Here is a 12258-nt window from a genome sequence, read left to right as displayed (position 1 = left end):
GTGTTTCGGACTTTTTGAAGTTTGACGATCTAATATAGATCCGTTTTAAATTATTCCCACAAATTCATCTGCCTTTTTAACTGAAAAGAGTTTACTCATAGGGTGTGACATTCTATGTCTGTTGGTGTTTATAAGCATTTCTGTTCCATTAAGATTCATGATTGCTTATTTCAGGCAGAAATAAGCATTTGTTATTTCACTAAACAGCCAAATAGAGCCTTCTCCTCATTTTATTCATCAAGAAATGTAATTTTGAAGTTTGTGTTATTACATCTTGTATTAAGAAAATGTTTATTCAGCATAATTGCAGGTCTCTAAATTATATCCTTCATCATCATCTTCATCACCTTTTTTCCCATTTTCTACTTGGAGTTGCGGTGTAGCATCAACTGTCAACATCTCTCTGTATTCATTGCTGCACTCCAACCTTCTTCAACAGTAATTCCATACTGTCTCAGGTCTTTTCTCACTCAACATTCTTTCCATCTCTTTGCTTTATACCCCGGGTTCCTCTTGACTTATTCCTGTCTGTTTTAAATCATCTTCACCACACTGTCTTCTACTTTCCTGCTCCTGTGCCCATACCACCATTATCTATTTTATTTGACCATCTCTGCAGTTGGAGCTACTTGGCTTTTTGCTTTGATGTCCTCATTTCTTGATCTGCCCATCAGTGTGCATCCTACCACCTGTTTCAGTCGCTTCATTTCCATCACCTCTAGCTTTCTCAGCTGCTCTACCTTCACTGCCCAGGTTTCTGTACCTACAGTTGTACTGGTCACACCACTGCTTTGTACACCTTACTTTTCAGCTTATTTGGCATTCTTCTGTCATACACTACACCTGACACTCTGTGATGGTTGACTGCAGTCCCTCAGATTCTAGCGGTGACCTCCTGTATTCAGATTTCCCTTCTACTCAACCACCCTCCCACGCATTTGAAGCTGTTAAGCTGTCCCACTGTTTTCCCTTCAGTTTCAGTTCTCAGCTTCTTTTAATGTCCCCATTTGCAGCTATTATAGTTGTCTTATCTGTACTTATTTTCTTCCCATGTGCCTTCAGTTTTGTATTCAACTCCCCTACCCTTTGCAGAAATTCTTATTCAGAGACTAATTGTAATGCTGCATTCAGCAACATTGTCAATTTGTCCCATCTGACCTGTTTGCTAATGTAGTCCATCATCAGTATGAACAACAGTGGTCTCAGAGCGGAAGCTTAATGCACATAGAATCCCAAAGGGAGTCCTGCTGGGAGTGCTAACATTGTTCATTCTTGTGTCATTGGTTCACTGCACATAGCCTGCATTAATTCTACTATTGTTTCTGGGATTTCAGATAATGACAGGTCTGTGCAAATTAAATTTGGTACCTTGCCATATGCTTACTCCGAGTCTTAAAATGCCCAGTTGGACTCTTTCTTCATCTCTAGCTTTTTTCTCAACCATCTGTCTCACTGCAAACATCATATTAGTTGTGCTACATCCTAATCTTAATCTGAACTGCTCATCTTCCATCTTACTTTCTACTGTTCTGTTTATTTTTTTTATCAATTGCCTTCTCCAGAACTTTCATGCACCTTGACAGGAATATGATACCTCTATACTGCTGTGTATGTCCCTTTGCTCTTGTACACTGACTAGTATGCTTATTGTCCAGTCATATTGGATACTCCTTTCTCTCTTTACTGCTAGGAGTAAACACAGGAGCCATTTCTTCCCTAACTCATCAATCAGTTTGATCATATCTGCTCTGACTTCATCTGAGCTTGCACCCTTGCTACTACCCTGACTTTATTTTCCTTAGTGCTGTTCTTACTTCTTCTGGGGCAGTCATCTCTTCTTCTTTCATTGTAGGCTGTATCCAGGAGAGTAAAAGTTCTGTGGGGTATTCTTCATTCACAAGCTGCTTCTATGTCCTGCAAAGAAGGGTATCTGATGACCATCTTTGGTTTCTTCCTGTTTTTGCCTTGTAACCTGATATAGTTATTTTGTTCCAGCTACTGAGTGGCTTTCCAGAAGCTGGGAGACTGCCTGTGGTGCTATGTTCTTCATTATTGCAACTGCACTCTTAGACTGTTTTTGTTAGCCCAGCAGTATTCTTCCTCAACTAGTCGATCTTTTCTATCTCCACTTTTTCCTTCACTCTCTGTCTTTTGATGCATTTCTGGACTTCTGCATTCCTTCACCAGCTTTCCTTATGTACTGTATTTCCATACCTGTGTTTGGCAGCTTACGTGTTCTGTAGTCCTCATGCAGGCTGTTTTGAACAGCTGCCATTCTTCTTCAACTCCATCTATTGCCTCTTCTCCCTAAGGTGCTAGAGCTCTGAGTATTTCCTTGAACTCTTGCGCTTTCTGTCCATTCAATTTCCGGATCATCAACTTTCTTTCTGTGACCTTACAGCTTTCTCTGACTACTGCTTGCAGATGACTGTTGCCACCAGCAGTTTATACTTCAGGCTGACCGTTTCACTGGGGATGACTTTGCAATCACTGATTCTGCCCAAGTTCCTTATTAGAAGAAGTCCAGTTGAGTTGCATGTTGGCCATTCCTGCTTGTGATCTTCAGATTGTCTTCCATTCTGAAACATGTGTTGGCTACCATCATGCCATTTTAAAGGCAGACGTCTAGAATGACCTCTCCTTCTTTATTCCAGTTGCCCTCTCCCATGTGAATTAAGGCAGTCCTCATATCCTGTTCTGTCCATCCTGATATGTGCCTTCAGATCCCCCATTATCAGCACCAACTCTATTTTGTCCTGTTTTATCTAGTTGTCCTGCTTTATCTAGTGGGTCCTGCAGCTGCTGCCTGAGTGTATTCCTTTTCTCACTATCACAACTCTGTTGAAGGCATAAGCTGCTTTTATATAATTCACTTTATTTTTATTTTCGAATTATACTTACCTTGTTCAAAGAACTGAGAGTTGTTTAAATGTTTTGTGGACATAAGTCCAAAGCTACTTTATCTCTAAAGACTGCATACCAGTGTAGTTTATTCTATTATTTGTTTATATTCCATTCTGTTTAGATATATGACCATCAATATGCACTGTAATTGATTACTCCCAGTAACTAATTAACCTGCTTCTCTTATAGCTACGTGCATAAAAAACATAACAGGAAAAATTGCTTATCCAGCTAAACTGGTAAATGTGGAAATGATGCCCTATATATTAGTAAACATATTTCTTTTTCTTAACTGTAGGCCAAGATCGGACTGAAGCTGCTCTGATAAAGCGGTTTAAGGGAGAAGGTGTTCGGTACAAGGCAAAGTTAATTGGTATAGATGAAGTTTCAGCTGCACGTGGAGACAAATTATGTCAAGATTCTATGATGAAGCTTAAGGTATAGTAGAATTAGAGTTCTTCTCTATTCAAATACTGGAACTCAGGATATAGTTTTATAGCTTAACAAATGTTTCTGTGTTAAGCATGTACTCATATTCGCATATCATAAACCTATGTATATGCATGTACATATGTATGAAATACATAACTGCTCTTCACTTCTGAGAAACTTCAGAGACCACTGATGGTGACTTGACTAGGGCCAATGGTATATCTATGCATTTATAAAGAGTGGCAGATGAATTTCATCCCATGTTTTGATCAGCTCAATTACAGTGAGATGAAATGTTTTTTGACATTTTCAAGAATAATTTTTGGTATACATTGTGTGGATAATGACTGGCTCTCAAATGATGGAACAGTTATTTGAATTAAGACTGGCAGGTTTATATAATACACACTCAAGACACACACACAACCATACACACAAACTCATATTTGTAATCCTCTACTTTCTTTATCTTGAATGATGCATTCCAGCAACTACATTTTAATCTTTGTTTTTCATTACCTGTTTGTCTACCTTCCATGGAGGTGAATATTTTCATAGATGTAGAAGAAATTAGGAGTGATATATTTTGTTACATATGTGTAAATTATAACTGATCTTTTTAGCAGAAGAGAAATGTTTATTGCTTTAAAGAACTGCATCAACTCAACTCGGAATGGAGATGAGTGTGTTCTAGCACCTCAGTTTAAAATATAAAAGTTCTGGTTATTGTTGAAATTATACTACGCACCTATAAGTTCTTAAGCCAGGGGTGTAACTGTTCTTCCTTTCTGTAGAAGACTGTTGTTTAGAGTTGAGTAGTCATTAATTTGCAAGGAAAACTGAAGCAAGATTGCTGTGTTTTCTTCTTCTTCTTTGTAATTATGGACCATATGAACGTTTTCAAACTTGAAGCAGCAAACTATTTACTACAGAGACTGTAGTATGGAAATTACACACTATTTTTCCAAAGACTGAGAGGTCTGTATCAATCAAGCTATAGCCATTTAAATTGTTTTAGTGATATGGTGGTATTTAGACAGTAGTCTTCAGTAGAAAGTGTTAGGAACAATGCTATTTAGTTTAGTTAAAATTATTCAGTCATCCTCTATCCGCTTAAAATATATATTTTTTTAGTGTGCAAATAATTACTGGCTTCTATATTTTAATTTGTCTTTTCTATGTTTTACCCAATTCTTCCCATAAAGAAAGTATAATATATTTTGCCTCTTCTGTTACAGGCACATGGGATATATGCAAATGACCCTTTAATGACATATAGTTATATGGCAGTTATGAATGTTCATGACTTTTTTTTCTTTTTAAGTCTGTTATGGACAAATTCAGGCCATTAAAACCAAACCCCACAAGCTGTAGAGTCCTTAAAGGTATCAGTAGATTTTGGTGAGATTTTGTGTGTGTGTGTGTGTGTGTGTGTGTGTGTGTGTGTGTGTGTGTGTGTGTGTGTGTGTGTATGTGTGTGAGAGAGAAAATGGATACATTTCAGTTTTTTGTCTGTGTGAGTGAGAAAATGGATACATTTCAGGTGTGTGTGTGTGTGTGTGTGTGTGTGTGTGTGTGTGTGTGTGTGTGTGTGTGTGTGTGTGTGAAAATGGACACATTTCAGTTACTTTTGAAAAAAAATGAACTAGTAGTCATGGACTACACAGACTGAGGTGGATGAACTCTTGATGAGGTGATAATTGTAGTTACATTCTGTTGTTCTACAGTGGAATATTTATCTGTATAAGAAAGGTGCTGGTTACAGCCAAAGGCATTTGGAAACATTTCTCATAAGCTCCTAAAGCTAATCACCCCCACTGCATACATAGTTGGTACCAGTGGCCCTGGAGTCATGATTTGTAACCCAACTTTCTAACATTGTTTGATGCCATTTGTGTGGATTTCAGATCCACATCACTTGAACACTTGACGCACCCATTTATCTGTCTTTTATTACTTTTGACTAAAACCATATCTATATGAAAAGGGGGGAGAATATAGTAATGACTAAGAATAAAATTATTAGACACAGAGAATGAAAAACAAAATCAAATAAAGACAACCTATTTTGTATGGATGTGAAGTTATATAATTATTATATTGCATTTTATTAGACATCTCTTTTATGATAAAGTGACAAGTAAAATATAAACGTGTGATCTCTTCTTACAATGCAAGGTGTTGCTGATATCCTGTTCTTAGACTCTGTTAATCAACTTTGTGCAAATATTTTTTACTTTCGTAATTCTTTTCTAAACTCCACTTGTGGAGTATCTGACAAAGGCATAAATTTAATAAAGGGGCTGGTATATCCTGCTGTGATGGATTATCTTGCTATGCAATATTTAATCCGCCTATTATATATATATATATATATATATATATATATATATATATATATATATATATAGCTTTGTTTTTCTTTTTGCTGTAATATTGTTTGGTTACTGAAAAATGAACAAGACCAAATTGTGTAATCTTTCGTGTTTTCTGTGAAAATTAAAAGAACATTTATTTTAAAGAAAATACTAATAATTTTGTACATAGACGAATGAAGCATGCATTTGGCATTTATTATACCCCTGGCATTTGCATTTTGCAAGTTATTCATAGCTTTTTGCTAATATCAGGAAAACTGATTTCTTATAAAAATAGAGTACCTCACTCTCGATAAAGGAACCCACAAGTACAAAAAAAAATGTGGAAATGAAACAAACACGTAGGTTCCAAACACAGCAATCCTTTAATGAGAAATTACAAGGTAAGCACTTTCACGGATCTTACTCTGCTTCTTCAGACCAACATAAAGTATGGAACAACAAGCAAGGTATTTAAATGTAAAACAACCAATGAAAATAGGGTTGTAATTAATTACTTTAGGTCGGCACAAATTACATGGATATAAGATGCACTAAGCCAATGCTCATCTAAAACATATCTATAAAATAACATATAAAATAAGTCGAAACACTACCATACAACATAGTGATACTAAATAAAATCTATTTATAAAAAATGTCTGTATTGGAATTTTTACAATATATGAATGATGTCAGTGAGTTCCTCAGATTTACTTATAAGTATTCCTCCACTTTGATTGAATTTTTAGACATTGAAATTAACAGAGATGCTTTACACTCTGTGACTACTAGTGTGTTTAGGAAGGTTGTTAGAAGGAATAATATATTACATAACAACAGCATGCATCCTAATCACACTCAACTTAATGTGCTCCGTGGACACATTTTTCGCATGATGCGGTTACATGGTGATGATGCTAAATTGACATTGGCTTCATTAAAGGAGGAATTTATATGTAGAGGCTATAAAAGTGAGGTTGTTGATGCTCAGATATCTGATGCTTGGAAGGAGAGGATGGGCAGGTGTAGACCCTATTTTAATTGTACCTTGAATCAACCTTCTACAGAAAGGTTATATGATGTTGATAATCGGGGTTGCACTAATAATAGTGATAACACAAAGGTTAGAATGCCTTTGACTTTTGCAAGCAACATTGGCATGGTATGCAATGTCATTAGTTTGAACTAGAACATCTTATTAATTAAAAGAATTAAAAGGTGTGTTAGGGAATAAACCTGACTTTACTTTTAGAAATAATAGATCCCTTAAGACTCAGTTATGCTATAGACCTTCGAACCCTATGAAATTTAACTTGCTGTTTGCAGTTTTTAAACAACCTCAGGTACTTTCCATTTTTTCTCATGAACTATGTAATTTCAAGACTTTTATGTTTGGCCTGCCTGCTTTGACTGGATTATTATTTGTTAGCTGCCCTTACCACAAAGATGCTTCGTGGCTCATTTGTTGGCGTCTCTCTTCATTGCTTTTTGGCGTAGTTGCTGCACATTTCTCATTTGTTCCAGCAGAGGGAAGTTTAAGAGACTATATTTTTGAGGTTGCCTGTTCTTTTTTCGAAGTTCACAACAAACTGATGTGTGTTTTTTCAACCAAGTGACACCATTTAGATGTTCGCCATCAGCAAGACATCATTAAGTACTGGTTTTCTTAAACTCTTTTTGTTAACCACTGTGGAGTGTTTTCAGAAGATTTGAATGCATCTGCTGACTTTGGTTTTTTGTTTTCTTGTCTTTACAATAAGACAATCTTTACATGGACTTTTATTAACAAGTTAATATGTTTTTTCTTTATGTTGGGTAAAGTATTGTTCATTGTGAACTGTATGAATATTTTCGACAATTGCATTTCGTTAAATATTAATAGTTTAACGGATTGGTTTACCCAGTATACACATTACTTTATTTATAATATTCGGCCTATTGGGGGGCTAACATTTAATTTAAAGATGGTGTTATACTTCATGTTTATTCTTAAACATTTAGGCAAGACCTGTGGGTGAGTTAAATGAAAGTTTTTTATGGTAACAACAGCTTATTATGTGCCTTTGTTAACTAAACAGTTCTACCCCCCCCCCTTTTTTTGCTATACTGAAGCACATTTTTGGATGTATACCAATATGCAACTGCCTATAGTGGTTTATATGTTATTCTCTTGGTCACCACATTTTTTATAGTTTATCTGCTTCGGCATTACAACCCAAATATAGATATTTGGCTATACTCTCAGCTAGGTAAGGTTAATATTTGACTTTTTACTCAACATACGTTGAGCTCAGTTTATATTCATAGGGTGTTTTCAATAATTGCATTTTCTTGGGTAACACCCATAACTGAAGCTTAAAATTTACATGTTTTTTATTGACAATGGGTATCCATCTAGTTGGTGGTGCTTTGTATCATTAGTTATATGGCATTTGTGTTTTTCACTATTGTTATGATAAGCTGAGCTTAGTTCACATTATATTTCAGCATTCATATTATTTGAACTGATGTCTTTAGTATTTTTAACATATTAGGTAGATGGCTTATTTCCATCCAAAATTGATAATCTGGGGAGCTGGGTGTCTTATAGTTAGCAATAATACAGTTATGCCTTTGTTTTGTTACTAGGGCTCATACTAGATATACAAATCACGATTGTGTTTAACACCAGGTGTGACATTTCTTTATAGCAATTCAAGTAATAGGTGTTGTTTCCACCTTCTTTGATATGGAGGTGGTGTGAGTCTTTATTAATATGATTTTTGATGGCATATTCACTGGTTTCCTATACATCCTTGTCACGCCTTGCTTTTATTTTATTTTCTTATTTTAATAGTAAGCTCAGCATTAATGTCAATATTGGTCCCATTAAGTTTTTTTTTGGGCTCAGTAGTGGACAATCTTGCTGTTAGCTATTTGTTAATATCAAACCATTTATATATGGTCTCTGATGACCATCACTTTTGCTTGGCCTCGCTTTTTTGAACTGCTACATTGGGATTGTTTTATTGTTGTATGACTCTATAGCATCAGAATTAATCTCTACACATTTTTCTATTATTTTTTAGATTTTCATTCCATATTAGTTTGCGCTATTGTACACTTGGCCTAATACTACAATACTTAACACAAATTGTGCATTAACTAGAATTTTTTATACATTTCCACATTACGGGCCTTTCAATCTATTTAAGATTATCATCAGTAAGATTTTAGATCTCGTTTTTTCAGCCTGTTGTCAAATATTACTCCAACTATCATTTTGAGTAAGGAGCCATATGATGCTTCGGACCTAAGGCTTATTGGTTCAGACAGGACCGGCAATAGCCCTAATCCAGGTGAATAGTCCCTTTGGGAATATTTTCACATTTACTTATGTCAGCTATAATATTATATTGGTCTGCTGCTTATTGATCCTATGCTGAACCGGCTCAGGTCTATTTAACTTTGGTATTATTTTGGACAGCGGTCTCCATTAATATATTTAAACATGGAATTGCATCATTTAATAAATGGGCTGTCTTCTGACAGAGATGATCTTTCTGTTTTTGGAATTGGTACCCTTGGTGAAAAGTTGGTTGACCTTGGCAACACAGGCCTTGATGAAAATTGTGTAAACATTTTTTTCAAATCTTAACAAACATATGAGATATTTGAGAAATAAAGTTTGGCATTACAAACTTTTTCGTGCATATTTACTCAAAGGCATCACTCCACAAGGGTTACGAGTACGTACCCAACCATTGGTTAATTCCCCTGATGATCTTCTATTAAAACAATGGAATGAAATTCAACAAGAGACAACCCTGAAATTTGTTGAAGTACTGGCAAATTTCCATAATAGAGTCATTGAACAAAAAATTTAATCCATTTCTTCTCTTAGTGACAAGGCCAAGCAATTTGAGGGTCAGACCATATATACAAATAGTATCAAGAACATAAGCAAGGAACTTATGACATTGGAATCACAGCTTAAGGATAGGAAAAAGAAAAAGTTCCAAAGGGATTTAGATGATTATACTAGAGGGGATCCCTTCAATTTCACAAACAAAAACAAATATGTACGATTTTCTCCTTCGAATCATACCTATCCCAAGAGGAAATGGACTAAATCTATCCTTAAGAAAGGCACATATAACTATACTGACACTTCAGCTGAAGAATATTCATCCTCATGTCTTGACACTGATTCAGGGGGTGCCACAGACTCACCAGTATCCAAGAGAAGAAATTCTGTCACCTCACAGGATTTACACGTAGGAGGAGGGGGGCCAGGAAACATAAAAGATGTGGACAACATGGAAACGCTATTAGAGATGTTTGTGACCAAACAACCACTGTAAACATCACTAATATTTTATCACATTTCCTCTCCTCCTCTGAAATTGACATTCTTACTAAAGGATTATCATTCATCCCTGTTTTTTTTGTTGCTGAAGAAAGTTTTGTTCAAGATATTGTTTCATTTTGTAGAAATCTTAACCTTAAACTATTTTTCCAGGAACAAGAACCAAAGATCTCTGATGAATTTAAATACCATAGGTCTTCGTTCATGCCACCCATGAATCACCAAGTGTACATGTTTCAACAAGCCATTATCAAAGATCTACATTTTCAGTTTAGATCAATTCCGCCATTACCTAATAATGTATCCAAACTTTGCATGGAAAATATCAACACATTGGCAAACAATCACAATATAGTCATAACTGGTGCTGACAAAGGTGGTTCTATAGTGATTCAGGACACATTACAATATGATCCTGAAGCACTGAACCAATTATCCAATGCACGCTATTACTCGGAACTCACCATTGATCCAACACCAGTATTCAAGGAGCAGATTGATTCTTTCCTTAGTTTAGCTGTTGCAGAAGGTATCATCACTCAAAACACACAGCATCAACTCACCATTGCCAACCCTTGTCCACAATACATTTATTTCCTACCTAAAATTCACAAGGACCTTCAACACCCACCCGGCAGACCCATTGTTTCAGGTAGAAATTCATTAACAGAACCATTATCTCTATTCCTTACCAAATTTCTTAAGCCCCTTTTACAATGTGTCCATTCTAGAATTCAAGATACCACGGAATTTTTACAGATTATCTCTGATACACAGCATGAGCCCGACTGGTTACACACACATTGGATGTAAAATCATTATATACCAACATACCACATTGGGCTGGCCTAGAGGCGTTGGAATACTGGCTCAACAAAACTGAAATATACAAGCCAGGTTTCAACACCCTTTTGTTGTGCTTAACAGAACATGTTTTAACAAAAAATGTATTTTTTTACAAAGACAAATGCTATTTACAAACCAAGGGGACAGCTATGGGTGCATCTTTTGCACCCATATATGCCGATTTGTTCATGGCATACTTTGAAGAACAGGTTATTTACGACAACTCTCATAACATTTACATGGTTGAAATGGACATTTGGTGCAGATATTTGGATGACTGCTGGTTGGTATGGAGAGCGAATAAAGAATACCTTTCGGAATTTGTTTCTTATTTGAACGAAAATAAATGGGAGATTGAATTTTCTGTCAGCTATGATAGAGATAAAATTATTTTCTTATATGTATTGGTTTGCCGTGCATCTGATCATACGATGACTACAGAAATTCATCGTAAATTCCCCCAAAATAATTAACTTCTCCATGCAACCAGCTTTCATCCTCCTCACATCTGCAAAAACATTCCCAAATCACAGTTCATGTGCATTAAATGCATGTGTTCTGATCAGCACACTTATAGACACTTCAGAGATGATTTAGTACATCGATTCCATGACCGTGGGTATAAAATGGGTCAACTATTACATACCAAACACACAGTTGACCAGATGGAACGCACTGAATTGCTTCATTACAAAACTAGACACAAATCACCTTCAGTAACACCTAGATTTATCACCACATATGGTCGGAATACCAACATATTGATGCAAATTGTTCAACAAAATTGGAACATATTAACATGTGAACCTAGACTTCAGGACGTTCTTGGAGACAGATGTTCGTTTTCCTTTCGGAAAGGCAAAAATCTATCTGCTTTTTTTAATCACTTTAAACATCTTGAGAAGAAAGGTACCAAAAGTATCCAGACCACATTATCAGGGGATCCATTAATTGGTTGCTTCCCTTGTGGACACTGTATCTATTGTAACATCATACTCAAAACCACCAGTTTCAGTGGTCAAAACACCTCTCAAGTATTCAATATAACATTTTTTGCTAACTGTTCCTCAGATTGGGTCATTTATTTGGCCAAATGCACATGTCCTGCATTCTATATTGGCCAAACCTCCAGACCCTTGAAGCTTCGAATCTCTGAACACTTTAGTGATATCAGACACAAGAGAGACACCAATGCTTTATATAAACATTCTTTGGTACATCCAAATGCTACTTTTAGTTTTACCATTATTGATAAAATTAGAAGATCCAGGCATAACAAATCAAGTTGGCATAATTTATTAAATTCAACGGAGAAAAAATGGATTATTAAACTTGGTGGGCTCTTTAAGCCAGGTCTGAATGAGCATA

General features: G+C 35.8%; 1 protein-coding gene across 6 annotated transcripts in view; it reads left to right on the top strand.

Annotated features, from left to right (window-relative positions):
• DAB1 (DAB adaptor protein 1) overlaps positions 1-12258 on the top strand; it is a 2980230-nt gene that overhangs the window by 1760695 nt on the left and 1207277 nt on the right. For all 6 annotated transcript variants that reach the window (XM_044085518.1, XM_044085521.1, XM_044085520.1 and 3 more), the window contains exon 5: positions 3203-3342. In XM_044085518.1, the coding sequence (XP_043941453.1) occupies positions 3203-3342 (140 nt within the window). The remainder of the gene's footprint in view (positions 1-3202; positions 3343-12258) is intronic.

Source organism: Protopterus annectens, chromosome 10.part0, assembly GCF_019279795.1.
Source record: "Protopterus annectens isolate FY-2018-M chromosome 10.part0, PAN1.0, whole genome shotgun sequence".
Classification (NCBI taxonomy): domain Eukaryota; kingdom Metazoa; phylum Chordata; order Ceratodontiformes; family Protopteridae; genus Protopterus; species Protopterus annectens.
The sequence above is the reverse complement of the archived record's forward strand: the minus strand, read 5'-3'. Positions and strand labels throughout refer to the sequence as shown.